We start from the raw sequence: 27,256 nt of genomic DNA on the forward strand, positions 1-27,256 counted from the left end.
GCATCGCTGATTTAGACAAAATTTGAAAGCGCCAAGGTAGTGCAAGGAGATTGTTTATGCACGAAAAAATGCTCATATTTCGTTAGGAAAAGGCAAAACTTCTGTCAATCAAACATTAAAAATATTTTTTCATCAAGGATAAATTGGTGAGTACTTTGGTGCGTATGTATTTACAAAATATTTATTGTATTTGTTGCACACTTTGTTATGTTGTCGTTGAGCGCTTTTTTTGAAGGCGCATATTTTTTTCTGGCTCATGCTTGTTCATTCATCTGTTTTAACTAATAAGCCGTTAGTGTGTTTTATTTTTATATATTGAGCTGTTATAGTGTTGCATTTTTGTATTTGTAAATTTTATACCGATTAAATATATTGTTGTCACCTGTTTTCGCGAGGTGTTGTGAAAGTTGATGGCAATTGCCATTACGTTTGAATATTTCGGCAATGTTATTGAGCGCTTTTAAAGTTAAAGGTTCGTTTAAGATGGCCTGAACATCTGCTGCCCCTTGCGTGTTTAGGGTGGGATGTCACAAAATTCCTGCAGGTTATTTTACAAAAACTTTTGTAAAGTAAAATTTGGGAAAAGTTCAAAACATTAGATCTAGTAGTTACTGTACTGCGATTTCAATTGAAGCAGAATCCTGCATTTTGATGCAAGGAAATTGCCATTTTCTCATTTTTGACTAGCAAAAAAATTATCCTTGCATCATTTTGACAATTTTGTTTTAGAATAACCAACTTTCAAAAGGACAAGAAATAAGCTTAAATGCTACAAATAATGCTTTTTGAAAAGATTTTCCCCATGATTATGATAAATATATACTATTAATAAATATTAAACATTCATTAATGAACAAATATATTGTCCTAAATTTGAAATTCTGAAAATTAGGCCGGAGGTCTTAGAACCAGGAACCCAACAGGAATAAAGAGCAAAGCCACCCACCCCACCCAGAGACTTACAAATTGTTCTTTGTTATAGTCTTTCCAATTGCAATTTCAAGTGAATACAATTCTAAATGATATAAACCACATTGTCTGTATTACCACATGTGTATTCTGCATTCTATTTATTCTATAAAGTACTTCGAAAATAAATTTAAATCAGCGAAAAATAATGTATCCGAAAATGACAGTCCGAAAAATTGTACGCGTTCTGCATTGAAATAAATTTTGCATATCGTTTGATTGCAGAAAATGAAAATCGGTAGCCTAGAAAATACGTAATAAATATACCATTTGGTTGACTTTTTTTCTTTACAATTATAGCAAAGCTTGTGGGTAAAACAACTTTATTATCACCTTTTATTTCAAACGATAACGTCGATAATCGTCAGAAAGGTGTAACATCATCAACATAGAACTAATTATTTAATGATCGTTCTTTAATTCAGATCGATAGTCGGTAGACAGGTCTAAAGTGATCAGCTGGGAAAATTTTTATTGTTGCTCTTGTCATTTGTTTATCTTTAAATACGACGTTTGCCATCGGCTGATAAATTGTTGGCAGATGACAATATCAACTGTGTATTCCAAGAGTCTACGCATGATTGACCCAATATTATGTGTGAGCGAACTCAATGTTGATTGGCCAGCTACCATGTGCGCTTCAATAACAATAAGGTCAAGCGATGTCTCATGTTCTGGTGCAGACCAGTTTTCGTTTATTGTTCAATTTGCGAACACTTTTAATGAAACAAAGAGAAAACTATAGAAAACCAGTCTGGATTTAATTGGCGGATAATTTCAATGAAGATTTGCTAGGTTTTAGCATTTTCGCAAATCAGAATTTTCTTGAGCCAATTTCTCAATATTTTTGCAAATGGCTCAAATGGCGAACGACAGCGAGAGCCCTGCTTATCCAAAACACCTAACACCTAATTATCCTTTTAATCCTAAATATTTCCTTAGTATCGGGTGCTACGGCCCCCAAACCCCCGCTTTGTTGATAGTGGTAAACAACTGTGTACGGGTAAAGTGCAATCTAGCCCAAATTTATCATAAATATATCAGGGCCCTTGCCACACTTTGTAGGATTGGTGCCGGGGCCCTTAGAAGGTAAATTTTGCGTTGTTTTGGACGAAAAGGGAGAATTTAAGATCTTTTTTCAAGTACCATTCAACTCTTAAAATTGCTTATTTGAATGTAATTTACATAAATATACATTTAATCAAAGGTTAATAGCATGATACCAGCCGGCAACATAGGTATAAAAGTAAAACAAAAAAAAAAATTTTTTTTTTTTGGAGGGGGGAATTTTAAGCTGAAATAGGGGGGAAAAGTATACTATTTTAAGGGGGGAATGGGGCCAAAATTTGGTCCCAAAAACGGCCAAACGAGGGCCCTGTAAATATGTATGCGCAAATTAAAACAACTCATAAGATATGGTGTGCTTGCATACTAATGATTTTTATCCAAAGTTTCAAACATGTCAACGGTTCATGAAAATCTGAAAGTTTTTGCAATGGTTAACGCAGAGTATTCAGAATTCAAAAATATGCTTTTTACTATCTCCGGATTCAATCATGAGCTAGATCTTGTGTCAAATCAACAATTGAACTTATCTACTATCTCCGGAACCTGAAAATGATAGATAAGCTTTCAGTTTAATAGTTTTTTATGCTCTTGATAGGGTGGCATATAGCAGCCAGACTGTCCATCAGACAGTCCATTTTCCAGAGTTTTACACACACTGCTTTCAGATATTTCAGATATTCCTAATCGAGATTTAATGATCTTAGTGCTTTTTAACCAGGTTTTCCGAAGGAAAAAACTGGTTATTAGATTGGCGAATGCGGGCGGGCGGGCTGGCGGAATAAGCTTGTCCGGGCCATAACTATGTCGTTCATTGTCAGATTTTAAAATCATTTGGCACATTTGTTCACCATCATTGGACGGTGTGTCGCGCGAAATAATTACGTCGATATCTCCAAGGTCAAGGTCACACTTTGAGTTCAAAGGTCAAAAATGGCCATAAATGAGCTTGTCCGAGCCATAACTATGTTGTTCATCGTCAGATTTTAAAATCATTCAGGGTTTTTTTACCTTATATAACAGACGCCGAATATCGGCGTCTTCCCCCACCAAACTAGGCTGGTTTTGTCCCCTTTCCGGACCAAAAAATTCCCCCTTAAAAAAAAAAAAAAAATTTTTTTGTTTATAGAAAGATGTGTCTCATGATTATAATATCTCAATTCTTTTTCAATTTAATATTGTCAAACGTACTGAATTATGAAAAAAAGCATTAAAACAGTTTTTATTTTTTCCCCAAATATGTCTTTTTCGCCCTCTATTTTCCCCTTTCACCCAGCGTCCAGCGTCTTCCCCTTTGTCTAAAAAAAAACCCTGTCATTTGGCACATTTGTTCACCATCATTGGACGGTGTGTCGCGCGAAATAATTACGTCGATATCTCCAAGGTCAAGGTCACACTTTGAGTTCAAAGGTCAAAAATGGCCATAAATGAGCTTGTCCTGGCCATAACTATGTCATTCATTGTGAGATTTTAAAATCATTTGGCACATTTGTTCACCATCATGGGACGGTGTGTCCCACGAAAGAATCACGTCAATATCTCCAATGTCAAGGTCGCCACGACTAAAAATAGATTTAAAAAAAAAAAAAACTTACAAAGGGGGTTAATTTTTTTTGGTCATTTCAAAAGTTCAGTTTGAGTTTTCTCCCTTTATCAGATTTTTTTTTCACAATGAAAACCTGGTTTTGTGACAATTTTGTCCCTTGTTTTTCTTAATTTTGGAAAAGAGCTTGGCCTTCTTTTTTGGGAAAATTATCCACAAACTGACAAAAGGGGGAAAATCCCAAAGTAAGCTTGAAATTTGGAGAAATTCTGTTTGGTGAAGTGTTTATAAGGCCCTTGCTTAATAAAGACAAATATACGGAATATCCATGTTTTTTGTTTAATTTACTATCAATTGTGAAGCTGATCGCTATCTCAATTCTTAATTTAGAGACCTGGCAGTTATACATGTAGTACTATTATCTTCTCATTTTGATCTGATATTAGCTTAGATAATTAGTTTTTAGCCATTGGGCAAATATGTGATAATTAATGCATTCTTTAATAATTGGGTTGAAGACCTGCTAATAACCTATCACATTAAACAATGAATCAACATTTTGCCACTACACAAAGAATTTTAGTCACACTGATTAATATTCAGTAGCAAATGCCTGTGTTGTAAGAATAGTGTTGGGAAACTTTGAAGTTGACCATCAGGGCTCGCGCTAGGGGGCGACATGAGCGACTAAGTCGCTTTCTTACGCCGAATGTCGCCTAAAATTTAAGAAATTTCCAGTTTTCCTCTTATTGGAATTTGTTTACATCCGGTTTTCTCGATGTCAAGGTCTGACTCAATTTTCCAATACACACTGTCGCAGCCCGGAGCGTGTCGCAATTGAGCAACAATTTGAGGTAAACCCCGCCCCGATTCTCCCAACCTCCTAACTTATCTTATCGGCGATTAATATTGGTCAAGTCAGCATTCAAGTCACATGGTAGCTGGCCACTAAACATTGAGTTCGCTCACACATAATATTGGGTCATTCATGCGCAGACACTGTATACATGGAAATACACAGTTGATATTGTCGTCTGCCAACACTATAGCGGCCGATGGCAAACGTCGTATTTAAAGATAAACAAATAACAAGGAGCCTAACAATAAAAAATTATTTCTAAGTTGATCACTTTACATTTCTACCGACTATCGATCTGAATTAACAAAAGGATGATAATTAAATAATTAGATCTATGTCCATGATGTTACACCTTTCTGCCGATTATCGTTTGAAATTAAAAGGTGATTATTAAGTCGTTTTTTACCCACAAACTATGCTATTGTAGAGCAATATGTCAATTAAATTGTATATTAATTACGTATTTGCTAGGTTTCCGATTTTCATTTTTTTGCTGTCAAACGATATGCACAATTTGTTTCATGTACAATTTTTCTGACTGTTGTTTTTGGATACATTATTTTTCGTCGGTTATAATTTAATCTCAAAATTCTTTAGAGAAGAAATAGAATGAAGAATACAGATGGGGTGATGCGGACGGTGTGGTTTATCATTTTTCGAATTGTATTCACATGAAATTGCAATTGGAAAGACTATAAAAAAAAAAAAATTATTTAAAAAAGCATATGTTAAATGTCATATTTCAAACATAAATATTTATCTGGTCTGACAGTTTTATTAAGCTTATGTTATCTACTGCTTCATAAACATATTATCTTTCAGGGTTTTTTTTCCTTCTTTGAGATTGGCTGTGGACGGACATTTCACAATTTTGACACGGCCAATTCACAAACCTGACAGCCGTTTTAAATCGTGAAAAACGGACTTTTCGTGCTCAAAACTGTCAAAAACGGCCATTTCAGAACTGAAATATAAGTTTCATACCCTCGTTTTTAATTCCGAATTCGCGAAAAATTGTCGACTCGCGTAACCGATGTTTGCTTGTTTTAATCGATTTTCAAGTGTTGTGTAACCAGTGAAACCGGTGTAAATAGTAAAAGCTCTGCCTAGCAACGTCACAATAAACAAGAAATATCTTTAAAAAAAGATATACGGCGTTGATTGTGGTTTGAGTTTGTGAAAGGTAAAGAGTTCAAAAAATGAGACCAAGGATAGCGAATGTCTTTTTCTGTGCAGTTCTTAGCTGGATCACACGCAATACAGGATGTTACGCCAGGGCCCTCAATCTATCAAATCTGCCGCCGAATTTCGGCGGCAGTCCCCCACCTGAAAAGTATACTTTTTCCCCTTTTGGGGGGGGGGGGGGGAATTCCCCCTAAAAAAAAAAAAAAAAAAAATTTAATAGAAAGATGTGTCTTATGATTATTATTTCTCAATTCTATTTCAATTTAATCTTTTCAAACATACTAAATTATGAAAAATGCAATGAATATAGTGCAAACATGTACAAATGAAATAATGAGAGAGTAAGTAAAAAATCCCCCAAAAATGGAAACGCCGCGAAAATTCCCCCTCCTAAGGGCTGCGGACCCCTTCCCCCAAAGTAGTGTGAGGGCCCTGTTACGCAGAGTTTTCGCGGCTTATTTTACATAATTACATATTGCTGGTCATAAACCTATAGATACAAAACAGAAAACGAAATGAAGAATGGAAGTGAAATTTAAACATATGAGTCAACCGGCCACACGCGAAGTATTCGTACATATTTTAAATATTTATACGCGCGTTCTTCGAACAAACCTGATTTAGTGGTTTGTCGGGCATTGCTTTTTGATTCGATTATTAACAGTATCGAGAATCATCGCGCTCATGCTTAATACATTAGGCAATATGGTGGAATAATTCTTGTTAAATTAATTAAAAATAATATTTATCATGGTATTGTTGAAAACACATAAAGAATCTATTATTGACATACCATAATTATATCGCTGAATATCTTCATTTAACATCTTTTGTGGTCTTAAGAAAATCTCAGTTCACCTAGTTCACGGATAGGGTCTATATTATATAACAAACTGGCCACAAACTCAGCTCAGCACATAAGCCTCTTCGCGATGACCTGAAAATAAACCCTGATAACTCGCGGGTTGAAATGCAATGCATTAAAGTGAGGCCACGCTTCCACTGCTTTTTATACTTTTAACATGTTAACATGTTGATAGGAATATGAAAGTCAGTACTAAAATGAGAACATAGCCTTTAAGTAAAAACGCTGTTGCCTCTGAAAATAAAAGGTGGACGCACAAACTGTATTGATGTCGAGATTGAGTGTAAAATTGTTCTATCTATTAAGCCTTTTCGTTAGAGATAAAATTGTTTCATGCTGAACACGCAGTAAAACAGTGTGACAAAGACGCAGACATGTTTCCAATGTTCTGATGGTATGCTCATATCAGCCTATGGGATAACTGAAGTGTATTCATTCTGAACTAGCCGCGGGAAATTTTATTTGAATTTTATTGGACAGTTACAAAGGTCAGGTAAGGTGAAAAGCTGGCATATACAGCTAACGCCGATAAAATGGCAACAAAAGCTTTCTACAGAAGGGTAAGTTTTGAAACATGCACATTGATAACATTATAAGGAAAGTCATTTGATAAAAGTGAAAGCATCTGCCGCGGCTTATGTATTGATGGAAGCTAGTCAAAACGTCCCCTAGTATTGATGACCGAGACTTGTTATTCGTATCTGTTTACAATTGTAAATCTTGGTTAAAGTAATAATGTGGTCCCTGCAGTGTTTTTTTTTCACTTATAGGGGAATGGTGGCGTCGTTTTTAGGAAAAGGGGAAAATTAAAAATTCACTTGTTTATATGTAATGATATTTATTATATTAATACACATGTTTGTATGAATATAATATTCACAGCTGAATGTCTTTGTCCTTTTTCTTAAAATTAAAATATATATCAATGATTTTTTCAACATTTAAGTTTTAAGACAGTTCAGCCTTCATGCACTGTCTCAGTTTTCTTAGCCATTTTGAGTCTAATTGGGATCTTTCAAATCTATAAAATGGCAAATTTGAGCATTTTTTTATCAATAAAATGGACCAAATCGGAATGATTTTATCAACAAATATTGACACAATATAGGTACATCAGGCCTTTCTTTGCCATTTTTGGGAGAAAAATGCAATTAATGTGAAAAGTCTACTGATTTGGGAAAAACTATTTAATAAAACTCTTTATAATTATTCAAAATAATATAAATGATAGCTATATACTTTTTTTATTTGTTTATGAAATAAATTTGGGATATATTTATCATGATTATGAGATAGTTCTTTCTAAAAAAAAATAAAAAAAAATATAATTTTTTATTTTTTTTTATAAACTTCTGGAGGGGATTTTTTTTACAAAATGGGGGAAAAATATATACTCTTTTTTGAGGGGAATGGGGCCGAATATCGGCCCCGAAATTGCCATAAAAAAAACACTGGTCCCTTCATATATATTTTTTTAATTTAAATGCATATTCATGACGCATATTCATGATTCAAACTTTGTATGTAGTCTATTTATGCTTTGTGAAAAAATATGAAAAATAAAATAACTGGTTTACATTTCTTACAAAAGTACTGTTTTTCAATGTATACCTAATGTTTCAGATCAAATGACAACCTCCCAGGGAGATCATCATGCACTGGCGAGGGTCAGGCTCACAGAACATGAAAATTATCATGTAGAATGAATTTTCCTCTTCAGATATTGAGAGAATTATTAACATTTTCAAGAGTAAAAAGAACAGAGTTCTAAAGCTGTAAAGTCCAGAACATGTCTGAGTTATGTGCCCTTGAAATTTTCTATGTTTATAAATGTTATTCCTGTGGTAAAAAAAGTGTTGGGACCAGGTATTTTAGTTGCATTTGGTACATGAATAATGTTTTGCAAATCAGATATATGTATATGTGTTGTTATTGTATCAAATACAGTATTCATAGAAGGAAAATATGCCTTTATTGCATTATTTAAGGAAATTTTGATAATATTCAAGTGTTTCACATGCTTTAACTATACTAATGCATTGAACTTTGAATTTCACAATTTTAAGAAGTTCGCGACTCGTTTTTTCACAATTTTAAGAAGTTCGCGACTCAATTTTTCACAAAGTGAGGGGCCAGGGCTGCTTCACAAAGTCAGGAAAAAAAGCCCTGGTCTTTGAAATACTTTAGTCTTTATAATGTGATATGTACATCAAAATGGCTTGAATATAGAGCTAGTAAAATTTTAGTTATTTATCTGTCGTGTCTGTTATTACTTGGTTAATTAGAACTGCTGGAAAAATTAAGATACACAAAAGAAATATAATTATGTGTACTACAGTGGTAAACTTCAATAATGTGATACACATATATGTGTGTTGTAACGCCCTACATGCAAACCCTTGTGTCCGAGTCTCTCCACTCCTCCCTAGAGTCTCCTCACTTCTCCCTAAATCAGTGTCCAGGGAGAAGTCACTTCTCCCTAAAATTTGAGTCCAGTGTGATCCCTGACCATGATAACAATATAATGGATAAAATCTCACCTGTCAACATAAATATTGAAGTTAATTTTCTGGATCAATGGTAAAACACATCGTAAATTAATACATTATACCAAACAATTTGTTCTTACAATCTTGCACTTTTTAAGTACAATCGTGTTAGTGGAAAAAAGGTTGTTAAATTAGTATTAAATGCTTATTTCATTTCACTACATTTGTTAGTAACCATGCTCATAAAAATGTTATGTCCAACATTAAATATTAATGAATTATTTACCTGTTCAAGGTCAAATATATGGCTTCAAAGCGGCGCAGTAGGGGGCATTGTGTTTCTGACAAACACATCTCTTGTTTTTGTTTGAATTCCCAATGGAAAAAAATGCCATATGGGACCTTAAAATTCCCTATTGATGGTTTCAAAAATAATAAATTACGATCTGATCATTTAGTTCATTTCTACCAGCTCTATAAATTTATCCAGTAAATATAATATTGGAAACACTTTCTCAATTTTGAAGCTTTAGTTAGCAAAACAACAACAACAAAACTTATTTTACAATTTTAGGCATAAGGATGTTTACCAATACAAGGCCAAGGGACTGGCCCAATTCCTAAAATGGTGAGAGAAAAAACACTGGTGTATAACAATAAAATATTTATAATTGTAACAGTTATCAATTTTTACAAACACAATTCTTAATATTGTGATTCATATTTGGTTTCAGTGTTAACTTTTGAGAATGTTGCCAGTTCGAAGAACACGGCCTGTGGCTGGTGGGGAAAACACCAGGAAAACGAAACCAGGAACAATAACTGCCGTAAGTGAGCATTGTGGTAGAGTAGTAGTAAATAATATTTCAATGGGCAGACCGCAGTCATTCACTTAACATTTAAATTTTATTTTTTTAACCTTGAGCTGACAAGTCAGAGCTCTAAACAAAAAAATATGTGGTTTTGTCGCTTTTCTGGTCATTTTTGTATTTTCAATGACAAAGAGCCATTTTGTAGTCGGTTAAATAGTTTAGTCAAACCAAGTAAGATGATAGGTATTGATATAAAATTAAAGATTTGATTGATAACTATCATTCAAATATATATATATATCAGACTTGGACCATTGGCACAAAGGTTTAAAAAGCTGGGCGGTTTTGCATCAAAGACTTGTTTACATTGTTTTCCAGGCAAAAGGGCCAGGCACAACTGCAGGCAAGAGGCAGGGAGACATGTTGCAGGATCCATCACAAAAGAGACGTGCTGCATTTGGTGACATTACCAATGTGAGTGACACAATGAGCAATTTTGCTTTCCATTGGAAAGACAATTTATATCCTTAAAGCAGGACAATCCCAGTAAATCGGTAAGGCACAAGGGCAAAGACCCTCTGTTGGCAATGCCCATCCATTTTTAGCTCAATTATTCACATAATTGTCAGAGCTAGACCTCAGGCCTTTCCTCGCTTCATTGGGAAGAGGACCTAGCCTATGGATTTTGGGAAGAAATTGCTCATTTTGGGAAGAATTCTCGCTAAAATTACTGCTTTGGGAAATGAAAAAGCTGGTGTAAGTTAGGATTTTTGGAAAACTGCATGATTTTAAAGAAATTTTCAATTTGGAAGGTGCCTTTAATAGGCCCCTGTTATATAAGGCTGAAATCCCCTGACCTCTAACCCGAATGTCAACGTCTGCATGATGACAGGAGTATCAGACACAATGGCACCCCTGATTTTGATTATCGGGCACAGTTGCGACCCTTTGCGTAAAAAACTTTAAATTAAGCCTTAAGATTTCTTTCTTAAGGTGATAGCATGAATGCAAGCAATATTCTGATAGTCTTACTAATAGATCGCCAGTCCCATTTAGAAAGAGCGCTTTTTTGCCTTCTAAGATAAATTCTAGCAATGTTAAACTTGTGTGTTTGATTCTGAAGGCACTGAACGACAAGGCGAACATCCGAGTTGCCCTGAAGAAGTCCAAGCTTCCTACAACACAGCTGCTGAAGCCTGCGGAGAAACCCAGCAAGGATGGCAGCAAGGCATCCAAGAGGAAGGAACAGACCAAGAAGGCGTCGTCCAGTGAGAATCTAACAGAGGAGAGCACGCTGTCACTTGTAAGCTCACAGGACTCCAACAGCAGCAGCAGTGGTTCGAGTTCCTCCCAGGAGTCTCTGGTGTCTGCTGCCGATCTCAGGTATCTGTACGTGTTTAGTTTCCCTTTAGTTCAGTTCTTTACCCATCTCAGGTATCTGTACCTGTTTAGTTTCCCTTTAGTTCTTTACCCATATCAGGTGTATGTACGTGTTTAGTTTCCCCGTATTTAGTTTCCCTGTAGTTCTAGATGTAGACAGGCCTTTTTCTTACCATGGAAAATTGCATGGTGATTTGTTTGTTCTCCATACGTCAATGAAAACTAGAGAACATATCCAAATGCTGTGTCATCTAAAATTTGCTCGGTAGTGTTCAATATCATATTTTTCGCTTTTGTTGTTAAGAAAAGTGTAAAATTAAAAACAAACTGATTTTTCCTCTTTTTGAAAAAAATTGTAATTGTAAAAAAAAATGTATACCGGTATTTGGGAAAGGGTCTGCTATCAGACTGTCACTGAGATAGTAAGAAAAAGGCCTGGCAGACTTGAGATAATGTGTATTATAGACCTTCATGTCAGATATTTTACTGCAGTTGATCCTTTTCTTATGAAAGCATGTCAATGTCTAGTTTTTGCTATAGACTGGGACTGCAGGGGTTTTCAGCCTTATATAACATAGGCCTAGTAAAGGCCGCTCCCCAAATGAAAATTTCTTTAAAATTGTGCAGTTTTCCCAAAAATCCTAACTTACACCAGCTTTTTCATTTCCCAAATCAGTAATTTTAGCGAGAATTCTTCCCAAAATAAGCAATTCCTTCCCCAAATCCATAGGCTTGGGCCTTTTCCTAATGTAGCCAGAAAAACCCCTGCGGGAGTGAAGCTTTCTGCCTCAGATGTTTTATAGTTCTAGTTTACGTTCATGTATATGATATTTGTTGGTTTTCTAGATTATCCATTTTAATTCACAGAAAAAAATTATATTTTCATGAGTTGCGCAGCCAGAAGTTGAATATGAAATGTATTGGATCACAATTGAATACAAATCAAATCATGTAACAATACAAACACATTTTCATTTCATGCTTTAATTGCTTATCCACCGTTTGAGAATAAATGATTCACATTTAAAAACCAGTGTCATTTTCATTCAAAATTGGGGCTGGTATCATTTCCAACTGAAAAAAGTATATATTTTTTCCAAATGGGACCTAAAAATTCTTAATTGAAGTTTAAAAAAAAATACATATTTTTTTTTATATCCAATCGAGCTCTATAATTTGAACCTTAGTAAATCAAAGTAATTTTTAATCATTATCTTTCAAAATATTTACCATTATCTACTCAAATTGGCAATTTAATTGGTCATTAGTTCGCTCATTGGTATTAAACCAAAAAATTAAACGAGTTAGTCCACAGCATTTAAAGTGGTGAAAACTGAATATTTATCTGTTGGTTCTGATGATGTTGTTATATTTATTGCTTTTATGGTGGACGAACCAGTTATCGAACACCTAAGAAATTACGTTAAATTACGTTAAAATTGGAACACTTAAAATGACAAAAACATTTTGTTTTAACAAATGACTAACAGTTCAATCATTGAATGATTTATCTGTAAAGTTTTCCAGCAAACTACCTTCAAGAATTCATAACATTGATTCCCTGGTTATTGTCACCTCTAGCAGACAAAACAAAATGGCGGCCGATATAAACATGACCTATTAACCGACACTTAAATACTACTCCAGTATATACAAAGTCACATGACTATCACGTGATCCGGACTCGTCGAAAAAATCTGCGTCTGCTGCAATCAAAATTGCAAACGGAAATATGCTCTTTGGTGTGTAAATGCACGTTTTGATAAATGCATTCAAAAAGTAATAGCAAAAAACACATCAAACGGTGTAAATAACAATAAATGCATTCCTTCAACCTGTTTTTGGCGCTTTTGTTTCAAGCTAAGAAGGCAAGTAGGTCATGGACTTCATGTTGACCATTTGTTTATCAATGTGACATCATGCGCACGTTTGCGCGTGTGTATACAGAACCAAAACAAAACGTCCGATAATAGGTGCTGTTCGATAACAGGTACTTACACGATAATTTCAAATTTTCTTTTTTTTTATGACCATGCATGTAAAAGACTTAACAAATAATGACAATTATATACATTTGTTGACCTGTGATATAAAAATAAATAATAATAAAATTGCACTTGTTTGTTATTTACAATTACATGTTTAAAAAATGGATTATTAAACTAAAGTCCCAAAATTAGTCATTTAAATCCATAGGTCTTATTTCAAAGTACAATTACAGCTTATTCCAGTCATTTTCTCAGTCCATACTTATGTTCTGTTGCAGCTGTCAGGGTGTGGAGAATCTGGTGCAGGTGGAGGATGAAACCCAGGAACAAACAAAGGTACCTCATGATTGAGTTGAGGGAATGTTTGAATAAAATGTGCTGGTTAACTTTGCAGTTTTCAGTGTGTTTTGTTTATGGGTGGTGAAAATAAGTATTATCATATCATATTTTGTGAAATAACTTTTTGCTATATATCTTATAGAGGTAACATAACAAGTTGAATCCACAACTAGATGATTTGACTTCATTTTTATTAAAAAAAGAATGTGGCAATCTTGCAAACTTGTATAAGACCATATTTCAATTCCAAATTTAACTTTTAAAAAAAAGTACAGTTCTGTGTTACAGCCAGCAGATGTAGATGACGTGGACACGGAGAACCTTGGGGACCCAGTACAGGTGGCATTGTATGCGTTTGACATATTCAAATACTACAAGGAGAGAGAGGTACTGCTCAATCCGTCTGTCAGTTGAAATTTTTGAATTAATAGTATTAACAGTGTATGTGTTTTCCCACCATTTTGGGAATGGTGCGGGTCTCTTTGGATTGGGAAAATTCACAGCGTTTTGACTAAAATTGGGAAATAAATGTTGATTTGCTGGAAAAAAAATGCTTTAAAATTGAGAATTAAAGGGTTTTCAGTATTATATTTACTAAGCTTAAACTTAAATAGCTAGATTGGAGATGAACACATTGTGAGATATTAAAAAAAATGTTGGGAATTGTTAGCTTTCAAACATATAAACTTTTCTCTATTGCCGTTATTGGGAATGGGACCGATAACCGGACTGATTAAGGTTTACATGGTTGTTTTTTTAGCCGGATTTTTTTCGAAAAAATCTCGGCTTATAGATTGATGTTGTCGGGCGGGCGGGGGGGCGGGCGGGCGGGCGGCGTGCTCGAAAATGTTAAAGTTCTTATTTCATGGTATAACTTTGGTATGCTTGGACCTAGAGTCTTCAAACTTGACATGAAGGTTGGCCAGGATTAACAGATGACCACTGGTCATTTCAAGGTCATTCATTTGAAGGTCAAGGTCACTGTGACCTTCAATATAAAAAATGTTAAAGTTGTTATAACTTTGGTATGCTTGGACCTAGAGTCTTGAAACTTGACATGAAGGTTGGCCATAACTAGTTAGTAACCACTGGTCATTTCAAGGTCATTCATTTGAAGGTCAAGGTCACTGTGACCTTGAATGTAAAAATGTTAAAGTTCTTATTTCATGGTATAACTTTGGTATGCTTGGACCTAGAGTCTTCAAACTTGACATGAAGGTTGGCCAGGATTAACAGATGACCACTGGTCATTTCAAGGTCATTCATTTGAAGGTGAAGGTCACTGTGACCTTCAATATAAAAATGTTAAAGTTGTTATAACTTTGGTATGCTTGGACCTAGAGTCTTGAAACTTGACATGAAGGTTGGCCAGAACTAGTAAGTAACCACTGGACATTTCAAGGTCATTCATTTGAAGGTCAAGGTCACTGTGACCTTGAATGTAAAAATGTTAAAGTTGTTATAACTTTGGTATGCTTGGACCTAGAGTCTTGAAACTTGACATGAAGGTTGGCCAGAACTAGTAAGTAACCACTGGACATTTCAAGGTCATTCATTTGAAGGTCAAGGTCACTGTGACCTTGAATGTAAAAATGTTAAAGTTCTTATTTCATGTTATAACTTTGGTATGCTTGTACCTAGAGTCTTCAAACTTGAAATAAAGATTGGCCAGTACTAGAAGATGACCACTGGTCATTTCAATGTCATTCATTTGAAGGTCAAGGTCACTGTGACCTTAAATGTTAAAATGTTAAAATTGTTATAACTTTGGTATGCTTGGACATAGAGTCTTCAAACTTGACATGAAGGTTTGCAAGCACACTTAGATGACCACTGGTCATTTCAAGGTCATTCATTCTAAGGTCAAGGTCACTGTGACCTTGAATGTAAAAATGTTAAAGTTCTTATAACTTTGGTAGGTAAAAATGTTAAAGTTCTTATTCCATGTTATAACTTTGGTATGCTTGTACCTAGAGTCTTCAAACTTGACATAAAGGTTGGCCAGTACTAGAAGATCACCACTGCTCATTTCAATGTCATTCATTTGAAGGTCAAGGTCACTGTGACCTTCAATGTTAAAATTGTTATATGCATTCAAAACATAACACAAGGTTTGCTCATGCCTTGAAAAGTACTTACATTTCATTTTGACCTTTGAACAATATTTCAGTAATTTAAGTATTGCATTGACAAAAACACGAAAGGTACTTTCCTGTCATTTAAATCAAAAATCCGGCTTCAATGCGGTCATCTCCGACCGCGGAACTCTTGTTTTAATTGAGATATTATTATATATTTTGCTTAGTCATGTTTGCTTATTACTGAAAGCATAACCTCAGCCAGTCCTATTACACATTTAAAAAAGTAGAATTTATTTTAGTAGCTTGGTTAACTTTGCCCTGGAAGCATAAGATCACTATTATGCAAAATTAGCAGAAAGGTGCAATAAGCTGTTTCAATCTAGATCTTTTCTGGGATAATTGGTTTTGGCCTGATTTTCCTGCAAAAATTCTCAACAGCAAGGACAAACAAAAATTGGGCAAACATTTATCACATAACCATACAAAAAGAATTGTGCGGTGAAATAACACAACTGGGATATATTTCCCAATGCATTTGAATAAATCTTCGCTCTGGGAAAACAGGGTTTAATACATGTCGTTTTAGAATTGTCATAGAGTTTGCACAATCTTATCAATGAAGACACTATGGGCATGAACCGGATTTTTTTTCCAATATGAGGCATCCTTGAAACAAAATGAAAGCTGAAAGTGACGAACAATACTAGTGTGCGTAAAGTGTCGTTCCTGATAAGCCTGTGTGGACTGCACAGGCTATTTTGGGACGATGCTTTACACATATGCATAAGACTCTATTTTCCCGGTACCAGACTCGTACACATTATCCCACAGACCCAGTTCACCATAGACAACTACATGTCGACCCAGAAGCACCTGACGTCCAGCATGCGTGCCATCCTGGTGGACTGGCTGGTGGAGGTGCAGGAAAACTTTGAGCTCAACCACGAGACCCTCTACCTGGCCGTCAAGCTGGTGGACATGTACGTGAGCAGGGTCCACACGCCCAAGGAGGCACTGCAGCTTGTCGGGGCTGTGGCCCTCTTCATTGCCGCCAAGTTTGACGTGAGTGTACATTGTTTTGGTTAAAGAAATTGCGTAGCAGCGTTTGTCAACATTTTTATGCCCCCAAAGGAGGGCATATAGTGATCGGCTCATAACTTCTATCAAGCGTTTTTAGGGGGCATAAGTCATCCTATGGTGACAGCTCTTGTTTCAGGATATTGTTGTCCTTTTTACTAGATTTATGTTTTATTATGCCCCCCTTCGAACAAGAGGGGTTATATTGTTTTGCATGTCGGTTCATCCACCAAATGGTTTCCGGATGATAACTCAAGAACACTTAGGCCTAGGATCATGAAACTTCATAGGGACATTGATCATGACTGGCAGATAACCCCTATTGATTTTCAGGTCACTAGGTCAAGGTCACAGTGACTCAAAACAGTAAAATGGTTTCCAGATGATAACTCAAGAACGCTTAGGCCTAGGATCATGAAACTTAATAGGTACACTGATCATGACTGGCCGATGACCCTATTGATTTTCAGGTCAAAGGTCAAGGTCACATTGACTCTAAACAGTAAAATGGTTTTCGGATGATAAGTCAATTGATTTTCAGGTCATTAGGCCAAAGTGACTCGAAACAGTTAAATGGTTTCCGGATGATAACTCAATAATGCTTAGGCCTAGGATCATGAAACTTCATAGGTACATTGATCATGACTGGCAGACGACCCCTTTTGATTTTCAGGTCAAAGGTCAAGGTCACTGTGCCTCAAAACTGTAGTGCTGCAGCGAATCCAAAATTTTAATCGGATTCGAATCCAAAGGCTCAGATATCGAATATCGGTTTGAATCCTAATTTGAAAGTAAAAATACGCAAAATAAATTATAATTTATATTGCTATTACCAAAATTATGTTTTTAAACACCAGAACTTATATATTTCTTATGAAATAAAGTAATTAACTTGTATTATTATTATACACTTTACAGCTACTAATAATTATATAACTTAAGCAGCATTAGTAGATGCAGCCGCAGCAGCAGTAGTGGAAGCAGAAATAACGACTTAAAAAACAAAAACAAATACTAAGTAGATGAAAAAAAAGGACTTGCGTTGTTCGAATAAACTTTTATACCCGGGTCCAGATTCTGCAAATTAAAAAAAAAAATAGCACATACACGAAAAAGTGTAAGCATTTCAGTGTTTTTTTTTTTTCAGTTTTGGGGGAAAGGGGTCGGGTCCCCTGAGGGGGGAAAAGTCGCGGGGAAAAAGGGGAAATTTCAATGCTCAGCAAGTAACAGTACAAAATCAAGTTTTAACACTATAATTCACCATACATAGAGAGAAAAACATTATTATATACTCTTTTTCTTATCAACATGTTATGTTCAAAGATCAACATTTCTTGGCTTTTCTGCGAATTTGTCAATTATTCTGGTGACCTCCTCTTCACCAAGTTTCTCCGTGTGCAGACATAGTCTTATCAGGGACTCAAGTGTAGCTTCCCCAAGCCTGTTTCTGCGTTTCACTGCCGGCATTTGAAGACGACTGACTAAGTTGTGCTTGTTTAAACAGAATATCTTCTTTTTTTAAGTTAAAACAGATTTGTGTTTTTTTTTAAATTACGATAGCTTTTGCTGTTGTGCGATATGGTGGAATACGTACGGTTTGCGGTATATGTCGTCGAGCGAAAGTCGTGAAAGTGAACAATGTACGGTTTGCGGCTAAGGAGTAAAGGCTTAAAGAAAGTAAACATGCAGATGCAGCAGTTCAAGAAAATTATAGTAAATAAATTCGTAAAGAAAGACATATTTAAATAAGGTATTGATTAAAATTGAATCACACTTACGAGAGGGGAATTTTAAAAATATTTTGGGGGAAAATATATACTCAAGAGATGGGGGAATGAGGTCGAATAACGCCGAATATTTCATATAAAAAAAAACACTGCATTTTAACAACAAACATTAATAATAATGCCTCATATTAAACACATCTATGTCAGTCAGATATAATATGAATAACGCTGTATTTTAACAAGCAATAAACGCATCACACGCAATCTGCAATAAGTATCAATAAAATACTTCGTAACGACCACTTATAAGCCAGAATTAGTATGCTGATAAGACCCGAAATGCTTCCACACCGAAGATTTTAATTGTTTAGGTGCATCGTGAATTTTCTTCAGTGCCATTTTGCACCATCGAAAAACGAAAGTAGACTGTGTAGTACCATGTTTTTGTCGAAAAAGTAGCGATACTCGTGACAAACTACGTACCAGTCAGCCTTTCAAACAGAAAGAAACAATTTAACGAAAAGTATTAGGGCGAAAGACCAATTACCGCAAAGGAAAGGTTAAACTCAAATATGATCCGGATTCGAACCCGATTTTACCAATCACGGTTAGATCCGCGAATCCTCGTTTGGATCCGCGAATCTAGGATTTTTCGGATATCCGTTGCAGCCCTACAAAACAGTAAAACGATTTCTGGATGATAACTCAAGAACGCTTAGGCCTAGGATCATTAAACTTCATAGGTACATTGATCATGACTGGCCGATGACCCTATTGATTTTCAGGTCACTAGGTCAAAGCTCAAGGTCACATTGACTCAAAACAGTAAAATGGTTTTCGGATGATAAGTCAAGAATGCCTAGGCCTAGGATCATGAAACTTCATAGTTACATTGATCATGACTGGCAGATGACCCTTATTGATTTTCAGGCCACTAGGTCAAATGTCAAGGTCACAGTGACCTGAAGCAGTAAAATGGTTTCAAACGTATTCGCACAATGGCTGCCACTACAACTGTCCGGACAGCCCATATGGGGGGCATGCGTGTTTTACAAACAGCCCTTGTTTAAGCCTCAATTTGCAACCCAAAGATACTTATTAGAAGCAAACAGCATAAAATAGAAACCAGGGGTGTGATTTTTCCGCGGATTTCCACGGATCGGGTTGTCCCGGATGTCACTTCTGAGATTTGCGTAAATTCGTTTTAAAAAATGTGGGGGAGAGGGGCTACCACCGATTCCGCGGACGTATTTCATAAGCGGACCGAAATATCCGCGGCCCGTGAAATCTCTCCGCATTTTACACTGGTAGATTCTGCCTAAGCATTTTTAAAACGAGCCATATAATTGGCTGTCGTTTCCCAATCTTCCAATTAAAATCTTGTTCTTAAAATGCGCTCTGTGATTTGTTTGCAAATGGCGCCGTTGTGAAGAGAAAATTAAGATTATTGAAATAACAAATAGCAATCGAATAAACGACTGACATCACCTAGTCTGATAGGAATAATGAAATGTGTTTGTAAAAAAAAGACTACGTTTTAGATACAAGCAACACATATTTTGTTAAGAAATGTGCCCACTGAATTTGTGTCGCGGAAACCAGTGTTTGCAAATTGGAGTGTAGTCTACTCGCGAAGTAAAACAATTTAGAGAGTATCGTTCGAACATGGATAAAGACAAACATGATGTTTATATGTCTGTGGGTCTGTGTATAATCAGATTCATATGCATATTCTGCTTTATTATGTTTGTCACGCTGTTCAGTTAACTGAAATAGCTTTGAACTGAGTGAAGATGTGAAATGCAAGATATTGAAAGGTAAACAAATTAAATATATTAATTTAACTCAGTTAATCCATCAATAACACCAGAAGAACACTCAAGTTTGTTTGTTTATATTTAGTCTATTAACTGTCATTCAATACATTGAAAAACTGCTGCTATTGATCACAATATATACTTAACTGTTTACTTTGCATCCTCAGTATGAATAATGTGTAGTTTAACAGGTTTTTATAAAGAAATATTGTTATGAAGTTCAAAAAGTTGTTTATTTTAATGTCTGTTTTTATGTTTGTCATTGCGTTATGCGCGCCATTCGCGTAGTCAAAATCAGTCAACAGAATTTTCCTCCCCTCTGACTTTGCCTCAATCACACCCCTGGAAACAGACTGGAAGTTACTCGAATAACTTGAAGGCTGTTCTGGTTTTTATGCTGGTTACATTTAGCAATTTTCACTTTGCCTCTTACTGCCAGGGGTGTCAAAGTTCAGGATTATTCCTGAAATCAGGATTTACGCCCTCAAAAACTGCTTTTGATATTGATATAAATTAGTGGATTTTTGTTCTGGTATTTAAAGATTTTTGTCACAAAATGTCATTTTAAACACAAATTATTTTAATTTATACATATTGTTAACACAGTTCAGATTATTTTTTCTACTTTTTGGGAAGATAGCCCATTGCTTTGGAATTGGGAATTTTATCAGCATTTTCATGAAATTGGGAAAATAAATTTATTAGCCTTTTTTTTCCACACGAAAAAGTCCACAGATAAGGGAAATACTAAATTTGATATAATCATTCATATTAAAAGAACAAAAGATGTAATTGAATAAAAATTTAGATAAAATACGCATCAGACACTTCTTTCAAAAAAAAAAAAATTTGGGGGGGGGGGGGGGGGGGGGGGGAATTGGGAATTTTTTGTCACATTTTGGGGAAAAAGTATACTTTTTGGGATTGGTAACATAGCCGAATTTCCGCTATAAAATCGGGCCAAAAAAAACTGCAGTTAACATAATTAAATGAATTATTAACCCTCTTTTGGCACTGGCCCCCCACATGTAAGGCTTATTTTCAGGATTTTAGATTTTGGGCATTTGACACCCCTGAGCAGTAGGAAGGGTTCAAGCAATGAGCAGCGTATATCATTAATATTTTGTCAGAGTTGCAGTTTAAATGAAATTTTAAGATTCTTACTTCCAGGGAATGTACAATTTAACATCTAAAAATAAAGTCTTGGACAGGCCTATAATTTGTGCAGATGTGTGGCTTTGCCAACTACTACCCAATTATTCATTAAAATAAGCCATACTCTTGTTACTTACTTCAGTGTTTGGCAATTGTCATAATATTGAGATGTCCATTCTATAACTGTTGTGATTGTGTATACAGGAGCGGTGTCCCCCGCTGGTGGAAGACTTCCTGTACATCTGTGATGACGCCTACAAGCGCAAGGAGTTCCTCGACATGGAGCGCTGCCTCCTCAAGGCCATAGGCTTCGACATCGGCATGCCTCTCTCGTACCGCTTCCTAAGGAGATATGCAAAGGTTGGTACTTACTGTGATCTCTGAGGGGAGTTAATTGATTGTTAATAATTTACAATGTCTGTCATTTGCAACATTGGTTTGTGTTGAGATTCAGGCAAAACATAAGGAGCACTTTAACTCTAGCTATGCTACTTTATATATGTTGCACAACTGAAATTTTAGGGCGAGATTCCAACTGGACAAGTGAATTAAAAATTCAATGTCTGGCCGTATATTTTGTGAACTGTATGTTTTGTTATTCAGTCAATTGTCAGTCTTTCATGGGCAAGACTTGATCATTTAATGTTTAATACCTGTGTTATAAGTATCAAATCCATTCTTGTTTCCCTTTACCAAGTGCTCGAGCTCTAGATGAAAACTAAATCATTTAAAGTGTTGTACCTTTGTTTAAACGTGTGCCCCTTTCTCCAGTGCGCCCGCTCCAGTATGGAGACCCTGACCCTGGGCCGCTACATCCTCGAGATGTCCCTCATGGAGTACGACTTCATACAGCGTCGAGACTCAGAGATGGCTGCCGCCAGCCTACTGCTGGCACTGAGAATGAAGAACTGTGGAGAATGGGTTAGTATGCGATACTCTGGAACAAAGTGTTTGCCTATGCTGTAATATGCAAGGGGCATATAGTATAACCTCTGTGTGTGTGTGTGTGTGTGTGTGTGTGTTAATATTTGTGTTTTTGGGACAATAACTTCATTGCGTATTATGGGATTTTGAAATAAATGGCCGCAAACGATCACCATATCAAGATGTGTTGCCAGAAAAAACATTTTGCTTGCTTCAAGGTCACAGTGGACACATGGAATGTTCGTATTCCTCCTATGTAAACAGTTATTATACATTTTTGTGTCCTGTTCACCTTTTTTGTACATTATGGAATTATAAAATAAATGTACTCAAATTATTTATCACATCAAAAAAGCTATTTCGTGTGCACCAGATTGATGCTTAACAATGTTGATTTTCAGACAAAGACCATGGTGTACTACACGGGCTATGAGGAGAGTGAGCTGCTACCCCTGGCCCAGCGCCTCAACAGCTACATTAGGAACCCACCCAAACAGCTCACAACCATACGCTCCAAATACTCACACAAGTAAGCTACCTTGTTCCTGGTCTTTTGCATTGACTTACTGTCTTTGGTTATGAACTGAGGGTGAAATCAAAACCAGGTAATTGTAAAAAGTCCACTGATTTGAGGAAAAACTAATTTAATAAATATAATAATTCAAATTAAAAGAACAAAATCATATGTCATTAAAATAATATTTTGATATAAAAGTAATTGGGCACTCCTTTTTATGCCCCCGGTAGGAGGGCATATAGTGATCGGACTGTCAGTCCGTCTGTCTGTCCGTCTTTCCATCACACTTTGCGTTTAGGTTTCGAAAAATGCTCATAACTTCTATGTCCCTTGAGATGTAACCTTCATATTTGGTATGCATGTGTATATGGACAAGGCCTTTCCATACGCACACAAATTTTGACCCCTGTGACCTTTACCTTGAACTTAGGGTCTGCGTTTAGGTTTCTAAATCTGTGTTTAGGTTTCGAAAAATGCTCATAACTTCTATGTCCCTTGAGATATAACCTTCATATTTGGTATGCATGTGTATATGGACAAGGCCTTTCCATACGCACAAAAATTCTGACCGCTGTGACCTTGACAATGAACTTAGGGTGGGTGTTTAGGTTTCGAAAAAAGCTCATAACTTAAATCTAGCATTTATAGGGGGCATAAGTCATCCTATGGTGACAGCTCTTGTTTTAATATTAAGGGGGAGGGGGGGGCATTTTATTAGCTCGGCTGTTTTCGGAGAAAAACCCAAGGTATTGTCATAGCCAGCTCATCGTCCGCCGGCGTCGTGCTAAAACTTTGACATTTTGTTCTAAAATCAAAGTGATTCCACCTACAACATTGAAACTTCATATGTAGATGCACCTTGATGAATTCTACATGCCACACCCATTTTTGGGTCACTAGGTCAAGGTCACTGTGACCTCTATAAAAAAAAATCTGACAAGCTTTCATTTATACAAAAATGCACCCGCAGCCGAGCGTTGGCACCCGTTTTGCGGTGCTCTTGTTTTTCTTATTTTGCTTTGGAAATGGGTCCGTTTAACAGACCCCTTGATACGTTGGAAAGGTTTGCTTGCAAATATTAAATATTAAAATATGTTGAAGAAAACCTCTCAATAAGCTGAAAAGAGATAATTTTCTTAATAAGATGTACTGTTGACTTGTTTTATCTTCAACATTGTCTTAATTACATAAACTGTGACTTAAGTTAACACATGTTTTCTGGTATGTTTCAGAGTGTTCTATGAGGTTGCTAAGATCCCCCCTCTGTCAGACAGCCAGCTCGTATGATCATGAGAGATGAAATGTTGGCCCAGTCTTCCCAGTCTTTCAGCCACATGAATGTGTTCTCCCTTATGTGTTCAGTAATCATGTCGTAGTCTTATGGCAGCAATCATGGCATTTATAAGCTTTGTTTGTACCAAATTTTACCTGTTCGTTTTGAGCAAATATAGTAGGCAAGCCTCAAAATGCATGTTTAAATCTGACCCTACATTCCTTGCTTTCGAAAAAATTAACCATGAAATCTTCAACATTGTCATATTTTTAATATAAAAAAAATTGTTAAATTGATTGTCCCAAATTTCATTTAGATCCAAATGATGTTTCTACTTTAACATAACACATCGACGATAATTTTACTAAAATTTAATATGCATTTAGGACTTTTGCATGGTACATTTTTGGGGAAAAACAATATTTTTTTGTGGAAGAGCAATTTTAGCCTTAATTGAACTGTATTCATACAAAAGTTATGAAATAAGGGGTTTACAGTGTATTTTACTTCTGATATTGTAGGTGTACACTTTTCGATGTTTTTATTGCTGTGTATATTTTTATATTATACATTTTATGCATATTTAATGTACATACTTCGTTTTACATGAAATGACACTTATAAACTTCTCTTTTTCTTCAAAGTATCATTTGAGGGGAAATATATTCTCTTTAGGATGTAAGAAAGTAAAGTATCAAGTAAATATATTTAAAATTGAAAGCTGTGTTAATGTAGATGACTTAGTTTAAATGCATTTATATCTTGATTTTATTGTCTCCATTTTACATTCATCATTTAGTTGTACAGTTTTAAAATTAATAGGCTATGGTGTCTAGTGGTTTATCAGATTTTAGCTGTTGGTTTTAGCCAGAATTTTTCATCCATGTAATCGACAAGTTTTTGCAGTTTTCCAAATGATCTCTTTGACCAGTGTATATAAACACCCATGTGTAGCTGGTACACATCACACACCAGACGCCATTAGACATTCACAACTCACTGGAATGATTGTTGTTAGGAGTATAGATGGAACCATCTACTTGTATCATTCATTTTCCATTATCATCCTCATTTCATATCATCGCTTTACATCTCACAGTCTCTCATTAACTTCTAAACTGTGAACAGTTATTTTATCTCCTGTTATATACATGTATCTCTTCATTGAATGTGTGTGCCTTTTATACAAAAATCAAACTTCAAATATCTATATACATGCTTCTGAGGCCAAAATAAAAACAGAAGTTATGTATCATCTGGCAAAAATCAGCATATCGTCCCTTTTTCCCTTGCATAATGGTGTATTGATTCAATATTTAAGTTCATGTAAAATGAAAACTGCTACAAAATCCAAGGAAAATATCCTTAAAACTTCTAAACACTAAATAAAACAAAAAAACATACTTCTAACATCGGAAATTAGGCCCTGCAACTAGACACACAACCATTGTTTGCCTAATTGTAGTTACTGCTTTGTGTCTATATTTGTCGTTGCCTTGTGTACATAACCTTGGTTATCAGGCCCTTTCGGTGCAGCTGTCAAATTATTTATTTATTAACCGTATGTTTATGTTAAAGGAATGTAATTTCGTTTTTTATTCTCGTGGATTTGTAAATACCTAAATACACTTGGTTGTGAACTGTACAATATCTATTAATTGGAACAACCAATAAAATCGAGTTTAATATAGTACACAGAATGTAGAAATTATTGGTCGTACATTATTTTTAACAATGTGAGAAATAAAGTAACCTTTGCATTGTGTTTAAACTAGTCATTAGATACTTAACCAAAACAAAACAACAATTGATTTATTTAATAGACCATGTTCATGTGTGTCTGCACCTTTAAATGTGTTTTAACAGTATTGATTCATTTTGTCATCTGTATGTGTTTTCGTCCTCATTATCATGTGCCATCCTTGGTAAAATAAAAATAAAATAACAATGATCTTTTTATGCCCCTGGTAGGGTGGCATATAGCAGTTGAACTGTCCGTCTGTCTGTTCGTCCATCCGAAAGCTTTAACATTGGCCATAACTTTTGCAATATTGAAGATAGCAACTTGATATTTGGCGTGCATGTGTTTCTCATGAAGCTGCACATTTTGAGTGATGAAAGGTCAAAAGTAAAAAAAAAATACAATCCAAGGGAAGTAATAAGCTTTAAAAGGGAGATAATTTCTAAACCTGCAAAATGATATATTGAAATTTTATTTCAAAGCGGCGCAATAGTGGGCATTGTGTTTCTGATAAACACATCTCTTGTTTTTTTTTATTAATAATAAAACCACATAGAATACAATGGTATTTTTCCAAAAACAATCCTTACTATTTATTAAGTAAAAATTCATGCAAATATTTGTAAATTGTGCTAAAACTGATGCTTAATTCTATGAGATTTCTGACCAAGGATGGTGGCCCTCATTCCACTGTTTGAATGTCTTCTCTTTTTCATTGTGTAAATAAAAGTTTGTCTTTATAAAAGTTGTGTTCCGTGCGTTTGGGCTTCGACAATGTTGACAGTGTGGCTTTTAAAATCATATTTGCCCGAGTTTTTGTTGTGCAACATTCCGTGGAAGTCGAGAAATCCTGACTTAACAGAAAGGATAGATACGGTGTATCCAATCTTCGTTTTAGATTGCACATGGAGCTAATTAGGACGTCACTGTTACATATATATATATATATTTATATATATATATATATTATATATATATATATATATATATATATATATATATATATATATATAATGTTATATCTATGTTATTGCCGATTTAAATGTCCCAATGGATATTTTGCCAAATTAAAACTACATTTTTAAGAAACATTTGACAAGAACAAGAAACGTAATGCACGTTTCTCTGACAACTGTAAAACAAGCCAATTCGTTGAATTGATATACCCTGCCAAATAGTAATTATTTCTACAAATGTGTGACCTTTACTTTGATCAAAAACACAATTACATCAGGACATTTTGGGAATTCCATTTTAGTATGGTAGAATCTTTACCAAATAAGGCATATTTATTTAAAATGAGTGATTTTGACCATGACCCTAGCAACCTGTATTTTATATTTGACACTCTGCTAGATAATGGAGAACAATTCTGGACAGTTATTACAGAATCCCTTGATGCATAGTAAAGGAATGACTAAATAATGAATAATTCATCAAATTTGTGACC

General features: G+C 35.3%; 1 protein-coding gene across 3 annotated transcripts; it reads left to right on the forward strand.

Annotated features, from left to right (window-relative positions):
- Positions 1 to 3: 3 nt before the first annotated feature.
- LOC127834324 (G2/mitotic-specific cyclin-B3-like) lies at positions 4 to 26,551 on the forward strand. Of its 3 annotated transcripts, none has more exons than XM_052360067.1 (11): positions 4 to 146; positions 9,710 to 9,802; positions 10,166 to 10,261; positions 10,911 to 11,176; positions 13,434 to 13,491; positions 13,783 to 13,881; positions 16,407 to 16,637; positions 21,556 to 21,711; positions 22,123 to 22,272; positions 22,677 to 22,804; positions 24,025 to 26,551. In XM_052360067.1, the coding sequence occupies exons 2-11, from the start codon at positions 9,725 to 9,727 to the stop codon at positions 24,077 to 24,079; spliced, it is 1,317 nt and encodes a 438-aa protein (XP_052216027.1). In that variant the 5' UTR covers positions 4 to 146; positions 9,710 to 9,724; the 3' UTR covers positions 24,080 to 26,551. The 3 variants fall into 3 exon arrangements, with proteins under 3 accessions (XP_052216027.1, XP_052216030.1, XP_052216029.1); XM_052360070.1 differs by having other exon boundaries at positions 10,911 to 11,170; XM_052360069.1 differs by having other exon boundaries at positions 134 to 158.
- The last annotated feature ends 705 nt before the right edge of the window (positions 26,552 to 27,256 follow it).

Source organism: Dreissena polymorpha, chromosome 6 (genome assembly GCF_020536995.1).
Source record: "Dreissena polymorpha isolate Duluth1 chromosome 6, UMN_Dpol_1.0, whole genome shotgun sequence".
Taxonomy (NCBI): domain Eukaryota; kingdom Metazoa; phylum Mollusca; class Bivalvia; order Myida; family Dreissenidae; genus Dreissena; species Dreissena polymorpha.

Bases quoted from the DNA above. Each gene is read 5' to 3' on its own strand.
- LOC127834324 (XM_052360067.1), top strand. From the start codon at position 9,725: ATGTTGCCAGTTCGAAGAACACGGCCTGTGGCTGGTGGGGAAAACACC. The intron at 21,712-22,122 runs GTTGGTACTTAC...CCCTTTCTCCAG, and splicing joins TCCTAAGGAGATATGCAAAG to TGCGCCCGCTCCAGTATGGA. The intron at 22,805-24,024 runs GTAAGCTACCTT...GGTATGTTTCAG, and splicing joins CGCTCCAAATACTCACACAA to AGTGTTCTATGAGGTTGCTA.